The 21,240-nt window shown below is 35.8% G+C and overlaps 2 protein-coding genes across 3 annotated transcripts in view; both read right to left on the bottom strand.

Moving 5' to 3' along the window:
• Positions 1-16,329: 16,329 nt before the first annotated feature.
• On the bottom strand, positions 16,330-16,732 carry LOC129238043 (uncharacterized). The gene has a single exon (XM_054873082.1). It carries the CDS (start codon positions 16,730-16,732, stop codon positions 16,550-16,552), a length of 183 nt encoding a protein of 60 aa, XP_054729057.1. The 3' UTR covers positions 16,330-16,549.
• Positions 16,733-16,780: 48 nt separating this feature from the next.
• Positions 16,781-21,240, bottom strand: part of LOC129238042 (B-cell lymphoma/leukemia 11B) — a 105,348-nt gene continuing 100,888 nt past the window's right edge. For both annotated transcript variants that reach the window (XM_054873081.1, XM_054873080.1), the window contains exon 5: positions 16,781-19,488. In XM_054873081.1, the coding sequence (XP_054729056.1) occupies positions 16,781-19,488 (2,708 nt within the window). The remainder of the gene's footprint in view (positions 19,489-21,240) is intronic.

Consider the following 21,240-nt stretch of genomic DNA (forward strand, 5'->3'; position numbering starts at 1 on the left):
GTTCGTGGAAACCAATGGACCCTTTTGTATTGTGTGTAGCTTTGTTGTGCTTGGCAAATTCTATGGATACTGAGAAGCTTTGCTCGAATATGAATCGTGTGTGCAATATGTGAGTGTGTGCAAATAAACTCTCATGTGTGTAATCTGTACATCTACATATTTACATATACATAGGCAAAGGTATACAAGTATGTGTGTATATTTATCTGTACAAACTCAAATGTACAGAAGTTGCTTTTAGAAGATATGTCTCTCACATGATTTCAGGAAATGAGAATGTACAGGTTGGACTCAGGGCAGTTTGTGGCACAAAAAGAGAAAGTATTTGAATGGGTTTGTATGTGCACACATATATGTATGCGTATGTATGCTGTTGGGTGTATTCATACATATGCACGTATGATTGTAATTATTTAAACGGATGTATAGAAAGGTGGTGTCGCATGTTTGTATGCTTTTGTAAGCAATACGTGTTTTAGACGTTTCTTGATGAAGATATGGATAAATAGGCAATAGAAACAAAGAAACAATGACAAACAAATAAAACTTGAACAAAAATACGTATGCATCAGTGTTGGGAAAAAAGCAAAATAGTGGAAAATTTTATTTAGTTTTCAAGCTAAAATGAATAATATTATGTTTCTAACAGGTATTCTTAACGGCTCTGGCCATGCACCTAATGTCTTTAATCTTTATTAATCGTATATATGTACATATATACATATGCATTTATGCATGTATGTAAATAAAAGTTGAAATCTTTTTGTTTGTCTTTATACAATTTGTAAACTGCAAAACTTTCACGTCGATGGATTGTAGGCAAAAAAGTAGCCGCTAAGTAGTGAAATATTCCCAGTGAACCCTGGACGACTTGCTTAATTTTTTCTTCCGTGGCATTGCGTTCAAATACAGTTTATTTGAAAAGGAATCAAAGGCACCATCAGCTGATTTATCTTTTTCTTACGTTGTGTTGTTCGATTTCGTCAACGAACGGTATTTCCATCCACACTCTCACTTGATTCTTTCAAATATTCTTGAACTCAAAATGCTTCTGCCTGTCGTGCATCTAGCTTTTATAATAACGGTAAACGTTGCAGGAGTAATTTTAGAATACAGCGCACGCTCGATAACGTGAACGCTCTAAAGCGTGAACACCCCAAAACGTTAACATACATTTTTGTGCATTGACTACTCTAAAACGTGTACAAACCCAAAAAACTCTACAACATGAACAATAAACGTTACAATTGTTTGAATGTAGTTTACATTGATCTCAAGTAATTTGGAAATTTTGAACCATTTAAAGACTTCAAGTTAAAATGGACGAATTGGAGTTGTGCAACGATCAGTAATATAATGCTGATGAGTCGGGGTTATTCTAGAGACTTTTGCCATAGAAAACGCAAGCGTCAAGTTTGGAGAAGAGAGCCCCAGGGTTAAAGTCGGAGAAGCAGCGAGTCACGTTTTTATGCTATTCAAACACCACTGGATCCCACAAGCGTAAGCTTTTGGTAATTGGAAAGGTGAAGAATCCCCGTTGATTTAAAAACTTTCAGTGTCCCATCGACTATAAGAGCTCGAAATCCGCCTGGACGATGTCGGCTATTTTCAAGCAATGGTTTCATGAGTCATTTGTTCAACAGATGAATATTCCTTTTAAGTTTTGCCCGATTTTTAAGGTTAATTGGTTGTTTTTTAAGGTTACATCGTTTTTAAAGGAGAAAGCTTTACCAATTAAATCTCTCTTTCTAATCGACAACGCTCCATCTCACCCAAATGAAGCTGAACTGACAACGGAAAATGGGCAAATTTCGGCAATGTTTATGCAACCAAACGTGGCTCATTCAACCGATGGATCAGAATGCAATAAAAATCACTAAGTTGCATTATAGAAACAGCCTTCTAGCTTCAATAGCAGCGACAAAGTCTGATTTGCTTGAGTCGTTGAAAAAAGTTAACTTAAAAACAGCTATACATCTTTTGGATGCGGCTTGGTTTCGTGTTGGTGAAGCAACATTAGCTAAGTGCTGTAACAGTATTTTAAATTTTGAAGATAATGTTCCGTTGGCGGTTTTAAAAGAAAAATGGGAAGCTGAACTTCGCACCTTGATGAGCAACACCGTCGATCTCCTTAGTAGTTTAAATCCTGAGGTTCGTTCGTGTTCGCAGATATGCTCAAAGATATGTATGTGGGTTATTGAAAAAACTTTTTTTTATTGAAAAATTTCAGATTGAGTTCACGTTACCAGCCATTCATGAATGGAACGAATATATCGAGGAGGGCAATGCAGATGACGATCATCAACAAGAGAACGAAGCCGATGATGACAGCGTATCAGATAACTGGAGAAAATTAAGCGGACTGAAGCAGTTGAAATTTTCAACAAGGCGTTAATATGGGCTGGTCATAAAGACGTCGATCAAAGTGATATGAGTGTGCTAAGACAGTTAAGGGAGAAAGCTGTGCTTCAAATTTTAGAAAAACAGTAGATACAATAGAAGATTACTGATTTTTTTAAATAAAACCATCGTGTGACTTAATTTTCAATTAATGTGTAACGAAAACAAGAATACAAGGTGAATTTAAATGTGAAAAAATATATTTACTTAGTCTTTTTGGGCAATCCAAAACGTGAACACTTTTGTTAACGTGAACTGCCTTGGTTTGAATTAGTTCACGTTATCGAGCGTGCGCTGTATTAGTATCCACACTGTCTCTTATATATCGCTTGCTCAAGGGTCAGTAATTTCAAAAATCTTTTAATCTGCACTTAAATAAAATAAGAAAAAATGTTTTTCCTCAAATTTCATGAAATTTCACAACTATATATTTATATGTATGTAGCTACACTAGGTGTCATACCATAATTTTGCGCTCCTCCTATATTTAAAAACTATTTGTTAATGAAATTCTACCGGTAAGCTCATTATAAATGCATCATCTACGTTTTTTACTATCGTAGTAGTCATGCTGTCGACAAAAAATTATCACCGAATGCATCGCCACTGATTCTAATGGTAAGACGACTGTCAAAACTGTACGCTTATGATTTGCGGATTCGCTTTTTGTGTTGTTAGGACGATTTTTTGGTAAGGACAACTATTATTTTTATTAATTAAGCTATTAGTTTATAGATTTTCCATTGAATTTCGAGCGAAACCTTACAATAGAGGTAAAGAGAAAAGACATTGGCATTGGCCACAACTATGATAAATAGGGAGAATAACAGACATGGCATGGACATCAGTGAGGACAGTAATTCAAAACTACGAAAATACTGAAATTATAACTTCAAAGCCGAGAGCATGGCGTGTTTGTAAATTAACAGAAAGGGAAAATCGCAGCATTATTGGGATGGTGAAGAAAGACGTGAAGAAAACTGATTAAAAAGTGAAAAATGAAATAAGGAAAACAACCTTGATTAAACAGTTCCCAGCATATATTCAGAAAATTCTAAATCCTCAAATGTGATATTATCGCCTTCAAAATACTCCGCATCAACTCCAAACTACTTATTTCAGCGTTGATCCAGTCTAATTTCACGGCGCAATCGCAAATCATTAACTACAATGCTCTGAATGGAGCCATAGGCAAAAATCGAAAATACGTGAAGAGGTAGATTTACTCAAGATGGCGTAACTTTTGCACAAATGTCAAGAAATGGCGATAGAAATTTGTTAAGAATGTTAATCACAGATATGGCAACTTAACAAAAAAACATACCTCAAATCAGTTGACTTTGAGCGACACCTGGCGGTTGTTCGGAACTTTTCCTTGAAGCTGGTAAGTTTTTGAAAATATATTAGCACCTGAACTGCCAGAAGAGTTTTAAGAAACGCCGGTTGTTATGGACTGATTGTTGTCACGATTGAGTAGGAAGAAGCCATTTGTTTCCTTAATAAACAGGCAAAAACGCTTGGCTTCGGCAATGAGCATTTACACAACCTCCAGAATTTCTGAGAGATTATTTTTTCGGATAAAAGCAAGTTTTGTATTTTTGGTATCAAAGGGGAAAAAATTGTGCTGTGAAAAAAATTATTACCAAGAGTGAAACATGGTGGTGGTGGCGTGATGGTGTGGGGGTGTGTGCCAGTTAGTGGCGTGGAAAAATTGCAGTTTATTGCTTCAATCAGGGATAAGGTTGTTTAATTGGATATTTTAAAACAAAACTAAAAGCAAGGCGCAGAGATACTGGGGTTATCATATTAATACTTCTTTCAACCAGACAAAAACCTCAAGTATACGGCGCATATAGTAAAGTTTCTGCTTCTCTATAAAGGCCCCAACCTATTGCCAACAGCTCCACAATCACCATATTTAAACTCTATTGTACACTTATAGGCGCTTCTAGAAAGAAATAACAGGAAACGCCAAATTACAAGCAAAGAAGTTTTGAAATATGTTATGCGAGAGGAGTGGGAGATGATTATTGTCGAAGAGACTACCAAATTGGTAAACTCTACACCCAATAGACTTAAGGAATTGTTGAAACATCAAGGGTCCTAAGAAAGTAATTTAAGAAGTGTAAATTTTTTGAGAGTTCTTAAAATATTTTTTATCTTTTATAATCGTGCGTAGACATTTGAGGTTTATTATTTTTGCTTTCAAATAAAATCTATTATTTGTTTGTTAAATTGTGTGATCTAAAATGAATTATGCATTTTATTTAATGAGTTTAAGTCGTTATATAGTTAAAAATACAAAAAAAATAATTTCTGAAATTTCAAATTTCTTCTACTATTTATAGTTATGACAATAAGTCTATGTAGTATGTACGTATGTGCATAGATGTAAGTTAAAACATAATTATTGTTTAATGGTTTGGTTTGGTTAACCCATAGTTATGACAATAAGTCTATGTAGTATGTACGTATGTGCATAGATGTAAGTTAAAACATAATTATTGTTTAATGGTTTGGTTTGGTTAACCCATAGTCATCGATATGATAGGTGTAAAGTGTAAGCAACGATATTAAGGGAAGGGTATATGAAAATACTTAATATTTGATTGTAATCGGACTTTACTACATCACGGTAACGGTAGTGTAGATGTTTATACATGGTAAACAAAATTTACCATAAAAAAAATTCATCTTGCAAACTCTTTTTAATTATCGTTCTTCATTAGTTGTCGGTTCGCGTTGTGTGCAGCTGCGTGGCCTTCTTCGGAAACTGATGATAAATGTACAAAGTCATTATTGTTTGCTGATACGTACCTCCTGAATTGTATGTACGCTCATGCTTCACTTAATATATGGCGGCAGCAATGGATTTTCTTAAGGGATTTTAAAATATCTAGGTATTCTGTATAACACACATTCGTACATAAGTTCAAAAGTTTTATATAAGTACTTTTACGAATATTTCTTGCATAAATTCTAGCGCCCTAAAGATCATTTTCATGGTAAATATCGTCGTGTATCTGGTAAATACACCCTGTCAATGTTTGTGTTGAAAAGGTGGTGAATTCAAATCCAAATTATGGGATAAATATTTAGTCATGTTTTCCACCCTTCTTCTTAAATTCAGCATAATATAAACGTAAGCACATTGAAATTTATTGTAACGAGCAGATGCATTAATATGTGTAGTATACATTTCTGCGCACCGAGGATCAGTATTATAGTAAATGCACTTGTCCGAGGTGTCTGCAAGGTAGTGCCATAAAGATGGTGAATGGTGAATTGCCACATATGGATAAAATTTGGCCATTCTCATGTTTCGACTAATTTTTACGAATTTAAAATTTTGTAAATTATAGTTTGAGAGCCAACCAATCATTCCTATGATACAATAGAAAGCGGCGTTAATTTGCAGTTATGAACGCTCCAATACGCACCGAAATCATGACCTAATAGACGACAAATACATGATTTGCTTTCAATTTGAAGTTGCTTACAGATGAGCAACGGCATATATGCCAAGAGTTATGCTGAAAACAGTGAACGACGTAACCGTAATCCCCTGTCAGCTGCTACGATCAAACTAATGTAAATGAAAAATTCCTTCCTTCCGTATCGTAGTATCGTAGATTTTATTTCACGATATTTAAAAATTCCCGTAATACCCTGTCAGCTGATTGCTCTCTCACCACACAGTGTTGCCAAGCAGTACATTCCGAAATCATTTACAAAATAAACTTAGAAAAATTATAATTTTTATTAAAATAACTTAAAAACACTGTTGAATAATGTTAATTATAGATAAATGAACTATTTACATTTGTTGGTTTTTGGCTTTGGTTTATTAAACAATGAAAAATTGTAACTGATAACGCGGATGTGTGAAAAAGTGTGTAACCAAAAATATCAATGGCAACATTGTGTAGATACAACCAAACACATACACACACAAACCGATGTATTGTGTAAATATGTAATTAAAAGAAGGCAGTTGTTCTCAGGGGATGAGTTTTTGTGCTCGTTAGGGGCTGCAATTATTAAATTAAAAAATAAATTTAAAATCCTTGCGAAAGTAGACCAACAAATATAATTTAAAAATATGTAAATTGTGGACGGTGTTTCCAAATTGGAATTGATAAATTACATGCACTAAAATAAACTCTGCGGTTCGTTATGTAAATGTTGTTTTTCGAATAACCCAAAATTCACTCTTAACTAAAATATAATAAACTAAGTGACGTCAGTACAGAAAATAAATACAGCGTTATGTGCAAATGTACGCACATGCAGATGCATTTGTGCACGATTTATTCTATGAATTTGGCTTTTCACTCATTCCGGAATGATAAATTAAAAGATTGCGACATCCGTGAGAGTATTTTTGGCTGTGATGTAACAATTGAATAAACAAGAAAGAGTATGGCATTGTAGTTGAAATTTGCTCATGAATAATAATAATAAATAAAAATGCACAAAAATGCAATACAACATCAGCAATCAGTTGATTTTGTCAAATGCACTGAGAGCCTGAAGAGGGTCGCGAATGTCGCTGCCTCTGAATTATATCCATCGATTTCCCTTGTTTTAGAAGTCTCTAGTATTTTATTTGTGTTAGACAAACTAACCGAATTCGCACAACTTCAGTAACAAACACTTTTATCGCAAAATCGGTTTGAACTATACGAACTTTTATTAACATCGAAATACAACTCCTTTTAAGGTAAAGAGTTCGTAATTTTTTACTCTAGGAACTATCGGCTGCTCCCAAAAATATCAAAACCTATATTATAGCCTGAGCAGATATTCAGCTAGATTAAACAAATCAGCATTTGCAATGCTTTAAAACGTATGGTACTCCAAACACCTTAGCGAAAAAACTAAAACACGCCCTTTTAACTCGAGTCCTGCCCAACATCAGAGGAAATAGCATCCAAACTTTTGTAAATCGATGTTTCTATACAATAATACGCGTTAAAGTGCCAGAAAACAAAGGATCCTGACGGCGCAGCCTTCACGAGGAGTTTTCCAGCAACAATCTCACCTGAACGTAAGCTCAAAAAACAGCCAACGATAGAAGAAAGTAGAAATCATTGACTTTGGCACTATACGCATCATAATCGGCGGTTAAGCAAACAATAATAATAATAATATAGGCGTTTCCAAACAGAGGTGTTATTTTGATATTCAAAGAAAAATGCTATTTTTTAATATAAAGAGGAGGAGGAGAGTGATATGGGAATAATAATAATATGTACAAGTAGTGTCTTAGAATCCTATAGTGACGTGGGAATAATAATAATATACCATATAAGTAGTGTCTTAGAAGCCTATAGATTTCATACAAACAAAAATGCCATGTTATGATAAGTTGTCCCCAAAAAACTATTTTTCTAAATACCTCGATCCCATTGCCATTTCAGAGAAAGAAAATTAACAAATATTAGTAAATACGATTTTTTTTTACATATTTCGGACCTTTCGCTACCAAGCGAACCCACAAATCTTCCTATGAAAAGGAATACGTGTTTGAGTAAAAGTCATTCCCTTACTATGCCCCCTACCTAGTCCGAGTACATTAACAAAAAAGGAACTAATCTCAACAGTAATATTTCCTATTCTTAAAAATTAAATATAATAAACCTATGTAGTACATATGTATGTCGAATGATATTGTAAGTGGTACATACATTAAAACTGGCGCCAAGTGGAAGTTAATTCAGAAATCGAGTACCGATCTTGAAAGCAACATTAAAAAATAAAATATAAATAATTGGCGCGTACACTTCTGTTAGGTGCTTGGCCGAGCTCCTCCTCCTATTTGTGGTGTGCGTCTTGATGTTGTTCCACAAATGGAGGGACCTACAGTTTCAAGCCGACTCCGAACGGCAGATATTTTTATGAGGAGCTTTTTCATGGCAGAAATACACTCGGAGGTTTGCCATTGCCTATCGAGGGGCGACCGCTATTAGAAAAATGTTGTTATTAATTTTGCTTTCACCGAGATTTGAACCAACGATCTCTCTGTGAATTCCGAATGGTAATCACGCACCAACCCATTCGGCTACGGCGGCCGCAGCAACATTAAAATTTTTAAATCTGGTGACGTCTACTCAAATTAAAAATAAAGCTTATTGAAAGTGAATGGCTTTGTATTGAAAAAGTCAACCTTTGCTAGAAGACAAAAAATATTTTTTAATTTTGAATGAAAAGCAAATAAGGTTGTTTATTTTGAGTCCTGATCATTTTGATTAAACCACACCTCATCCTGCTTTGCTAAAGAAACGGCAGTTAAAACACTAAAAATGGTAAATTTACAGTGCCTACTCTGTATACGAGACATAACTCCTCAAGATTATTATTTATTTCAATCGATGCAGTCTGCTTTTCGTAGATGGTCCTTTGACTCCTATGAAAGTATCAAGATTGGATCACTTCCAAATATTAGAACTTCTTCAGAGATGGTTTCAAACTGTCTCAAAGATAGGCAAAAGTCGTGGTTTACGTAAAACATTCTTTAAGACTAAGGTGCAATGTAGACAGATTGTAACTATGCCATTTTATTAGAAATTAGGTGATAAAACAAGTTTTTGTTACGATTTAATATTCACACGATCGATTGCTTCTACTGCCCTTGCCTGCTAGGCGTCGGCTTGGTTAAAAATTGTGTTATCTGGTTAAATAAGCTGGAAAATTAAATTTACTAAATACGTAAGATGTAGTTTCCGTTCATTTATAGGGCTTAATTTTTGGTGATTTCAATATGTCGACTTGCTTAAGTAATCCGAGGACTGACTGACAGTCCTCAACAACATTCAACGCCAACTAAATGCGTGTCAACACGCTTGCTTTATTTTGCTTTACTTTACTATGAAATCCTCTATGGCTAAGTGCTGGGTTTGAACGCTGTCTGACTTAGCAGAAAAAAATTCTTACATATGTAAATACACAGAATCTAATAAAAATAACAATTAATTGATGAATATAAATTATCTCACCTGAAATTTACGATTACAGCTGCGAAATAGTTAAAAACGATTGAAAAATGTGTGCTATTCAAAACATCGAAGCGTTTCAAGCGCGTTAAGCAAAGATGCCATTTGGTTAACTTTCACACATTCCAGTACCTTGTCTTCGTTTTTGACAATTTTGGAAGCAAGGCATGCCTGCATTGGGCCAACAATTTTACAGGTGAAAAACTGGAACATAAGAAAATTAATATATTTACTATAAAAAATATCATTAGCGCCGGAAAGAATGTTTACCTTTGATAATATACTCGTACTGTCATATGTTTATGATTGCTCCTCCCTCGCAGTGTGAGATTTTGTAAACTAAGGGCACTTAATTCCGTTTGGTCCCATATTATTTTTCGTGTGTATTTTTGCGAAAGCCATTCTTGTACTGCAACAAGCAAAACAAAAGAGAATAAAAATCTTCCGGACACATCATCCACCAACATACATACATACATATATAGGCAGTTACAACGTGTGTACATATACAAAAATAACAACATCATCACCTTTTTCTTCGCTTTCCTCGTAATCATTCGATTAGCTGTAAATGGGGTTTTGATAGTGAAATAGTTTCAGTGGGGTGCGAGTTAGTTCTTCGTGGCTGAGTTGTGTTGTAGCTGAATAACGAATCTATTTAGGACATCATTTTTGGTATGACTCGACTGAATTGCTCGCGAATGTACTTGCGACTCCCGTAGCCAAATGGGTTGGTGAGTGACTACCATTGGGAAGAGCGTAGGTTCAAATCTCCGTGTATCCGTGCACCGAAAATGGTAGACAAAGATTTTTCTAATAGCGGCCGTTATAAATAAGTAGCTGGAGGAATAACATCAAGACTCACACCACAAATCCGAGGAGGAGCTCGGCCAAACATCCAAAAAGGGTGTAAGCACTTATGTATTGTATGTATGTATGTATCTGTAGCTTTATAACTACTTACTTGTACTTCTTCTAATACTGGTCCCAGGGGCAGAATGCAGATTTGAATAATTTTTCTACGTGTTGTACAAGTAGAATCTTATGAACACTAGCGCGTATATAACGCCAGGAGAATTCTTTTAGAAAAACCGTTTCAGAGGTATTCCGCTGTCTTTTTCGGCAGATCCCTCTAGAGTCCAATTTCAGATCGGAGTCTTTGTTGAACAGAAGCCTTTTTGTCACTTCTGAAGTTTTTTCCGTGGTCCATGTTTGCCATTATTTATAAGTAATATGTGGTATGTGTAAATATGTAATGACAAATTAGTTCATTTCTATCTCCTTTTACTCTGATTTCATATTTGAAAAGGGCCTCGCTTCTTTACATTGTACACCATTAAAGCAAGTGAAAAAAATCTGTGAGTTAACGCATATGTTAAACTCATGTAATTCTAATATAGATATATACATGCATTTATGTATACATACAAATATGTACATGTACCAGGTGAAGTCCAAAATAAACAAGACTGGTGTTATAAAAATGTTTTTGATGGCGACATCTTTTTAATGAGTTAGTGCGTTGGAAGTTACATCCTTAGCTGACTTCCAGTGAAAGCATTCGGTTCAGTGGAATCGAAGATATTGTGTCTAAAGTGTCAGTATGTTTGTGTCATCGGTACAAAAATGAGTTTCGAACAAAGAGCTAATATCAAATTTTGTTTTAAAATCGGTAAAACGTTTAGCGAAATATTTCAAAAAAGTTTAGGAGGACATAAATGACAATGAACATACGGGCCGCTCAAAATCAGTAATCACCGAAAACTCCATTGCAATCGTTCGTAAATTCATGGAATCGGAGTTGAATATCTCTAAAACATCAATTTATCGCATTTTAACTGATAATTTGGGCTTACGAAAGGTTTGTGCACGTTTCATTCCGCACAAGTTAACTGAGGACTAAAAATTGCTCAGAATTCAACATTCGAAAGACCTCATTAAAGAGGCGAGAAAAGAGGAGAGCTTCCTTTACAACATTGTTGCTGGTGATGAAACGTGATGTTTCCAACATGAACCTGAAACTAAGCGTTAAAGTGCCGAATGGAAGGCCTCAGACGAGCCACCACCCGAAAAATCGCGTTTGGAGAACTCAAAAATCCAGTCTTTGGTTATTCGTTTTGACGATTCCAAGGGAATTGCCCAAAAAGTGTTCGTGGCAACGGGCCAAACCGTCAATGCAATTATCTATCTTGGCGTTTTGAAGCGTTTGTTGCATTGCATTCGTTAAATTCGCCCTGAATACCGCGAAGGAGAAAACTGACGCTTATTGCATGATAATGCACCATCTCATCGATCCACTCTTGTGACTGAGTTTTTGACTAGAAATCACATTTTAACCACCAATGACTCATCGTATTCGTCTGATATGGCTCCCTGTGACTTCTACCTATTCGGAAAGTTGCATTTGACCATGAAAGGAAAACGTTTTGCGTCCATGGAGGCCATCCAAAAGGCTTGTACCGACATCCTGAAGGACATTTCGGTCAATGACCTGAAACACTCTTTCGAAAAGCTTCTAGATCGCGCAAAACACTGTATCGACGCCAGAGGGGACTATTTTGAATAAATAAACTAAAAGTTATCAGAACAAAGCTCGTGTCGTTTCTTGTTTATTTTGGACTTCACCTTGTGTATGGAAAAAAATTCGGTGTTACCGAGTTGAATTTCAAGTGCAGAAGCTGTTGTAGTCGTCACGATTGAGTAATTTCAGGGCGGTCTGTTTTTTACTTTATATACTTTTAACTACATATGTATGTATGTATGTACATTTATACCAGTCGATTTTATGTATAAAGTTGTGCTTACACCCATTGTTGGGTAGCTTGGCCGAGCTCCTTCTCTTATTTTTGGTGTGCGTCTTGATGTTTTTCACGAGTGGATGGACTTACTACAATTTTACGCCGCTTCCGAACGCCTGATGGTTTCTTATGAGGAGCTTTTTCGTGGGAGAAATACACTCGGTGTTTGCCATTGTCTGCCGAGATACGACCGCTATGAGAAAAAAACTATTTCTATCATTTGGTATAGCAATATTTTTATTTAAAGCTATTTAATTAATTGAAGAGCAGCATTTATGGAATATGCATAGGAGTTCAACCATTTACTAATTTTAAGATACATAACAATTTAGACTAATTTTTTATCTATGAGGTCTTTTGTAGATTTTCTTTGGAGTGACGTAATGGGATTTGCAATTATTTTTATGACAAGAGGGTTTGTGTGTTGTGTGATGTTGCATATTTTCTTATTTCTTCAATTATTGTGGGTACTTTGAGATCACGATGAATTTGTGCATTTGTGAATTGTGGTTGGAGTTAGCTGCATTGCCACAAAGTTGGATGACATATGTATGTACGTCCATATCGGTTTCAAGATAGCTGAGTAAAGTGAGAGCGTACTTTCGAGAGAAACATGAAAATTTCGATGTAGTAACCAATTCAGGCTTCTGAGTATTATTCCTAGAGCCTTCCGTTTGGTGAAAATATGGGTTTTCCATGTAAGTTTGTTATCAAGATGCATGCCGAGATATTTGGTGATGTTGGTTTGGGTAATGATTATATTATTGCACCTAACTGGTGGACAATTTTTTCGATTTAGTGTAAAGGTGTCTTGGACGATTTTGTCTCGTTTGGCTTAATGCGCCATTCTTTCAACCAATGAGTTATTTTATGAAGTCCTTTCTGTAGTTTCTGGGATGCCACATGGGGGTGGGAGTCAATTGTGGGTACGGCAGTGTCATCCGCGAACGTTCCGACTAATGTTTCTTCAGAAGCTGGTAGATCGTACGTGGATAGAAAAATGTAATGACCGGTTTATATTGTTTTAATAGCACTCCAGCCCAGCGATCTAAATCAGCGCTAAATAGGATCGGAAATAATCTGAACAAGCAGTGGAATATATGGAATTTAGTAAAATATTGGCTTCAGGAATTGGATTGGCGGTTTACTATGCAATCTGGCTCGCAATTGAAATTGCATAGTGCCCATTTACACACGGAAACATTTGGAAGGGAAACATTTTGTTCGGGGGAGAAGGACGGCCGCGGAAGAGAGAAGGGAATTTGTCTTCTGTACTGGCGACACGCTTAATTTGGTTTTTTCTTTTGTGGGAGAAAGTTCTGAGTTAAATACATATGTGTTGGTTTTCAATCAAACGGAAGATAACAATGATGACAAACATCCGAACGCTGTTTGGGAAATACACGATTATTTTTGCTAGTAAAGTAGGTATAATTTAAAATAGTTATGGGACATTTTTATGTTGAATTCTAATTTTTCCTCCGCATTTCTAGATAATCAAGTTAATTTTAAGTTAATTATTTATATATGAAGTACTTTTAATTTAATTTTTTTATTCAAGTACAACAATTTATAAATATATTTAAATAAAAAAAAACAACAAATTATTTATTATTTAACCAGTTTGCATTCTTCATTGATATATTTAAGAAACTGTTGACGAACGTTTTCCGCTTTACATGTTAGCGGGTTGTAGAATATATCCGAACCAGAAGATGCTTAAGTAGTAAACGTCAAAATGTTGCCGAAAACAATTTTGCCCGTGTGCCCGCGAATGAGATATGAAAAGAGAATTTCCAGTGTCTCCCTTCCAGATGTCTCCGTGTAGATGACCAATCCGAATCTCATACAGTGAACACGTGTTCGACTAGGTTATTTTCTTACACTGAAATAATGTACGCAGCTCCATATCAATGCCGTGATGGTTTGGATCACTAGATTGGAGTGTTACTAAAATGTTCTAAACTGTTCAATTAGGGGATGCCTTTGTATCATATTGTGTAAATACAAAATAGTGTAAATGAAAAATTGCTGCGCTCCTTTTGAAATCCCCTTTATTCACATGGAAAATATGTACAATAAATAAAACAATTGTGATTTTTATTTTATCAATTTTAGCTTTATTTTCCTCTTTACTTATTAAGTACGTATGTAGCTACATAATTCTATAACTTATGTTTGCCCACATTTATAAAATATTGGAAATTTTATATTTACATATAGTTTGTATATATAAACATACATTTGTATACAATTGTTTATTGTAATTGAATTTCTTTGCCAATGTTTATAATATTACTAGTATTAAGTATTTGTATGGATGCACTGAATTGAAAAATTGTTTTTGTTTTTATAAGTAAATAAAGTACATATTTGGGAATCAACTAATTTGTATACCAATTAAAATCGTTCATATGTAACGCTTTTTGATAATTACCTAAAATATTTACACGCACACATACATTCGTACATACAAACATGCACAAATAAATGTTTTTGCATACACTCTTTATGGGCTTTATGAGCACTCACACAACCAACTTTTGCATTCATTCATAGGATACATTTTATATTAAATACATTAAGAATTTCTAATACAATATTTGTATGTAAGAATGTATGTATGTTTGTTTTTGGAGCTGGTTCAATATATAATAATACATAATAAATCTGCTTTTGAGAAAAATAATCTAATCTTATTGGACTGAACTTTTCTTAATAAAAACTCCATTTAATATATATATATTTATATAAAATATATGTATATACATATGTATATATTTTTAACAAACAAAGGCAATTTGTGAAATCATAAAACAAGAAATCAGTTTTAAAATTGAGTGTCTCCAGCTGATTACTCACATACCATCAAAACTAAAAGTGATTACTTCGAAAAAATTTATTAAAACAATTAGGTGTTCTTAAGCTGCTAAGCGTCTTTTAATTTCACAGAATCAAATTTATGTTCTAAAAATATTTGGATGCATTTAGAACAGTGATGGGCAAACCACTCCAAAGCAACAAATTGAGTTGACGGTGACTACCACTGATGTAAATGCATCGCTTGTTAAATTAAAAAATAATGATTTAATACAGAGTTAACGGAGACTTAATAAAAAATTCATCTTGTGATCCAAAATTTTATAATTAAAACGATACCCCCTTACAACACATACATACATACATATGTAAGTATATAAACAAAATGCTCATTAGAAAAATCTATAAAAAGTAACATTGTGTAGAGTTAAACGAACTTGTATAAATATACTCGTATATATAACAACTTATATGCAAATGACACACATAGGTATGTAGATGCAGTTCTAAATTCTTAGAAAAATGAAATAATTAAATTAAATAATTAATTAAACAATCATATTTACGCAATTATTTCAGTCTTGGATATACTTGAAGAGCTTTGTCTTTTAATTGCGTTGTATTGTTGTGTATGATTACCCAAAAAATCGAAAATGGAACATATTGTATTTAGTGCTAAAAAGATTTTTATTCATGTACATATGTACATATGTATATTTTCTAATAATTCATAATAAAGTAATAACAAGTAGTACATATGTAGTTATTTAAAATCTATTCAACTTCAATGAGTTGCTCGAAATATATGGAGGGGTAGATTATTCTAAAAAAACTAAAGAAATGTCATTGTTTTATTACTACTAATTAATTTTTTAATTACATTTATGTATGTACATATAAATCACTGGTCATGAAAATAAATATACACAGGGGAAAACGAAGTGCAATGATTTCAAAGGTTTTCACATATTAATTAAATTATATTTAAAAATGTATGTCCGTTAAGGCAAGTAAGGCCCCAAAATTAAAATAAAATACTAAGTACTTTACACGCATGTACATTTGTATGTGCATACACATGTGTAAAAATACATATCCGCATACGAAACATGTGAGAGACTTATTGTAGACTTAATTTATATTTAAATTATTGCTTTGGTATCGAATGCCTCTGGTTTTATCTCAGTATATGTATAAAAACTATATGATCAGAAAGGATAATTGGGTAAAAGTTGGCTCCGACAGCACGCACTATTTTCTTTTTGGAAACAAAAAAATCCATTTTGCTGCAAAACGTACATAATACGTTGTGGAGTATACTCGTAGTGAGAGTGTATTTACATATGGATGTACATATATGCATACTTATAGCTACATATATGTATATGCACATGCATATGTGGGTTCATATACGGAAAAGTCGGGTCTTTACACGTATTTACAAAATCTCCATCGCTTTTATGGTCCGCCTAAAATAACCAATCGGTTGGTTCATTATTTTATTTGATTATGTGTTGGGTTTGTGTGTGTGTGCATTCAGAAAATACGCGACATCATGCGATTTGCTGTCGATAACTGATGGGGCTGAGAGTTTTGAGGCAGGGGATGCGTATGGTGGTTGTGATGATGCAGGCGGGGATCGAATGGAAGATGTTGATGTGGTGGTGGTGGCGCTAATAAACGCGTTGCCAAATGTTGATGGTGTGGACTGTAATTCATAGTGCTGTCAGGGCCACTGTTTGCGCTACCAATCCAATGGGGGAAAAGTCATGCCTCTTCTTTCAATGAGATGGGGTGTGTTGGCAGGCTTGTTGGTAGATTTGCGTCGTTATCGCCACTAATGCTACCGGGCAGTGAAATATTGTTGCCAGTATTGCTGCCGGTTATGCCAACAAATTGAGATGGGAATGATGAAAGTGAGCTTGCAGGTGATAATTGTGTTGGCAATTGTGATTGGAGATGTTGGGCTGCAGCGGCAGCTTGTGCGGCGGCTACTGCATTTGCGGCATTTGCTGCTGCAGCCGCTGCTTTGCCTTGATTGACAACACATTTGCGCATGTGCTTTTCCAATGTCGACGGCACACTGAAGGGCATATCACAGAAGCGGCAACGGTAGACATCCTTGCCAGTGCGTCCGTGGGTTTTCATGTGGCGAGTCAATTTGGAACTTTGCGCACAGGCATAGGAACACAATTCGCACTTGTATGGTTTTTCACCCGTGTGACTGCGACGATGTACAGTTAAGTTGGAACAGTTTTTGAACACTTTACCACAGTATTCACATGTGTCATTGCGTTGACGATTATCCTTCTTTAGCATTGAATTGTGGAGCATTGAGTTGGCGGTACCCAGTCCTAAAGGTTTCATTTTTAGATTCTCGAAAAGTGAATCATTTCGATGTAAAGCTGACATATTCCACCAGTCGTTGCTATCCATTTTAACACGTTTCGATAATTCAAAAGGATTTTGAAATGGGTTGAAGAGCGGCACTTGACTTGAGGCATCAGGTTGAGATGACTGTTGGAACATATTCTTCGAAAGTTCATCCCGTAGACGTAGTGCTGTTGGGAAACCGTTCAATTTATCTGATATCTGTGATATTCCTGAATTGCTTGAGTTATTATTGTCTCTATCCTTATTTGCTAAATACTTGAATTTTCCAGATTCTTGTAATGCCTGTTTATAGGCTTCGGAGTATTGCGCTATATTCGATAAGCCAAATTTATCCATTAGTTCGCCTACCAACGATGTAGGGCCGGTACTTGTGGTTTTTGGGCTTTCGCTCTTTCCATCTATCCGATTACTAACACTTAGATCTTCGGCTTCGTAATCGATATCTTCGCCATCTTCCGCATCGTCCTCCTCATCTTCTTCCATTCCGTCTTCATCCATGTTATCTTCCTCCCCATCGATCTCCGCCTCTCCTTCTGCTTCTGCGTCAGCATCGGCATCAGCTTCTGAGTCTTCGGCATCGTTAGAATCTACCGAACCTGCATTACTTGCACCATCCTCTGGACTACGATGGACTCGCATATGTTTCATCAATTTATTGATATGCGAGCATTCAAATTCACAGGCTGTGCATTTGTAGGGTTTCTCTCCGGTGTGTGTCCTTTGATGAATAATCAAATTATTTTCAAATCGAAATTTCTTCTCACAATAAGCGCATGCGAATACTGCGGTATTCTCTTGGCTGGGTTTTGAAGGTGGCGTAGATGCTGATCGTGGCGTGGAGTTGATATTTTCGTTTTCTTGATTCACAGAATCGCTCTTATGTGGAGGAGTTAATGAATGTGGCCGCGTATTGTTTGTCACTGGTGTAGGAGGTAGTTGGGATGGTGAAGGGCTCGCAAAATGTGGCGATTGCTTTTGTCTTGGACTCGGCGAGCTCGAGTTAACAATATTTCCAGCCCCAGGACTTGTTGTTCCTGCAAGCTGACGCAATCGCTGCGAGTAAAAATCCATCTGTGGTTCAAGATTCATACCAGTCTGAGGCCCTCCTTGATTAGCAGTATTTTGTTGTGGAATGCTTATTGGTGGAGGTGGCAAAGGTGTGGGTGGCGCAGAGCTTCGGTGGGTATTACTGTTAGAGGGCGGTCGCGGTTCCATCGAACCGCTGGAAGGAGTGCCATTACCCTGACTGAATTGTGATGCACCAGAGTGCGGAGTGGTAAGAGAGTTAGCGGCCGCAACAGCTGCTGCTGCTAAGTTGAGGCCGTGGTGTCGAAATTGCTCCGATACCAGTTGCTCCATTCTATAATGATCGGGGTGGGGCCGTGAAAACAGGGGTGAGACAGTAGGAACTACAGGACTTTGTGCCAGTGACGGTGGTAAAGGCATTCGCAGCAGATTAAACGGATTTGCATGCATGTCTGGTGGTGGCAACAGGCTATGATGACGAATACCCGCAGCCGCAGCTACCGCTAAGTTTTGCGCATTTTGCATTGCTGTTGTTAGATTGCTTTGCTGTTGTTGCTTATGCTGCTCAACTGCTGCAGCCGCAGCAACGGCTACTCGGTGTTGTTGAAGTTGTTGTTGGATTTGTTGTTGCTGGACAGCATTTGAGTGACCACTACAAATCGGCGCTGGTAAGTTGGCTGAGGCATTGCCACTACCGCTACCACTGCTACTAATGCTGCAGTTTGTACTCGAGTTATCAGATTTTTGTGATTGATGACTGATGGGCGGATACAAAGACGATGCGGAGGGTAAAGTCGACAAAGGCTGCGTCGTTGATACCTCTGAGGTTATTGTCGGTGCTGATACAACTACGGGCATTGATGTTGAGTGTGGATGCGTTAATAATAGTGAATTCGATGAGGCAGGATCCGAAATTGAGCTGCTGGAATGTGAGGAAGAAGAAGAGGGGAACTCTACGTATATTTTAACGCCGTGCGAATGCTGCACATGTTGAATTAAACGCCAGGCAGATGTGTAGCGAGTCTTGCATGTAGAACATGTGTAATAGCTGGGCTCTGAAAAGAGAACAAAGAAATAATTTCATTGTTAGATGAAGTTTTATTTATATTTATTGATTTAAATAGGTAGGTGCATATGTGTATGTATGCATTTACTTGTGTGCATATATAATATTACATATATATGTCAATCAATAATGTGGAACTGAGAAAATGTTTGCATGATAAATAATTTTAATTTTAAATTAAAAAAAACTTGAAAATAAAAATTTTAAAATTGTAAAAATAAGTACTTAAGTTTTCAATTGTGCTTAGTCCCCAACTGCAACTCTAAATGTACATTTAGCCATACAAACTAAATCTAAGTTAAATATTTTTTCAAATAATACTCGTAATAAATGTTTCATTCATTTTATCAAAAACTTTCATCTGAAATTAGTTGCTTCTTGCGTTTACTAAATAAAAACATATACATATGTACAAAAAATACATAGTCCTTATAGATAAAAAAACTAACCCATTTACCTCCCGTTACTCTGAAATGTGGTTTAAGTTCACGTTGATGTGTTTTATTAAAACCAAAAATAAAATTGAACTTGTTAGGAAATGTAAAATTTTATTGTCATTCATATACCCGTTGTAAATAAACCAAGGCCCATTTTCAGAATTTTTTATTTTTCTTATATCTAACAACCAAAAACAAAACCATAAGAGCAGCAGCATTTCCAGTCGAATGACTAAGGCACATTCAACAATGCCTCTGGAAATTATTTGAAAAGGTACTGATATTTAAAATAAATCTTTCCTTAATAGCCACGACATAATATATATACATATATATGTATATACATATAATTGGCGCGTACACCCTTTCTGGGTGTTTGGCTGAACTCCTCCTCCTATTTGTGATGTGCGTCTTGATGTTGTTTCACAAATGGAGGGACCTACAGTTTCAAACCGATTTCGAACGGCAGATATTTTTTATGAGGAGCTTTTTCATGGCAGAAATACACTCGAAGGCTTGCCATTGCCTGCCGAGAGGCGACCGCTATTAGAAAATAACGTTTTTTTTCATTTTGGTATTTCACTGAGATTCGAACCTACGTTCTCTCTGAATTCCGAATGGTAGTTACGCATCAGTCCATTTGGCTACGGCGGCCGCCAGTCACGACATAATACCAACACATTAATTTGTATTTCTTGAGAAACACGGATTTATTGAACAGGTTAATCGCATTACCAATGAATTAGGAAGGCATTTGACAATCTTTCTCAACGTTGGCCAATAATTTGGCATGAAGAGCTTTGACATAAATTTAGAACCTTCAAACTTCCATGGTGCCTTCAAGTGTACCTCTTTGGCAGACGATTCACTGTAAGAGTAAATGATTTTATTACGGAAGAATCTGCGATATCGGCTGGTATACTTCAGGGATCTGATATTCCCATAAGTAGAAATGTGTCAACTTCAAAATTCGCGGATAATACCACAATTGTGTATCGAAACAAATGCCTAACAGAGGCATCAATAGCCTTGTAAGCCACCTTAAGTTTGTAGAGTGTGGATGTAAGCATCCAGGTGTTGTTTCGAATAATGTAACCATTACCCAAGAAAGCGACGTTGTGTCTACTTGGATAGACGCCTTACTTGGAAGACACACATTCTTGCAAAAGTACTATACTGTAAACTTGAAAACTTCAATCTTACATTCGTATAACGAACACTGATACATTAAAACTATACTACAAAGAGCTATTAACAATGCCATTACAAACCCAATATGGGGCACTACCTGCAGTGAAATTCGC

The sequence above is a fragment of the Anastrepha obliqua genome, chromosome 2 (assembly GCF_027943255.1).
Source record: "Anastrepha obliqua isolate idAnaObli1 chromosome 2, idAnaObli1_1.0, whole genome shotgun sequence".
Taxonomy (NCBI): Eukaryota; Metazoa; Arthropoda; class Insecta; order Diptera; family Tephritidae; genus Anastrepha; species Anastrepha obliqua.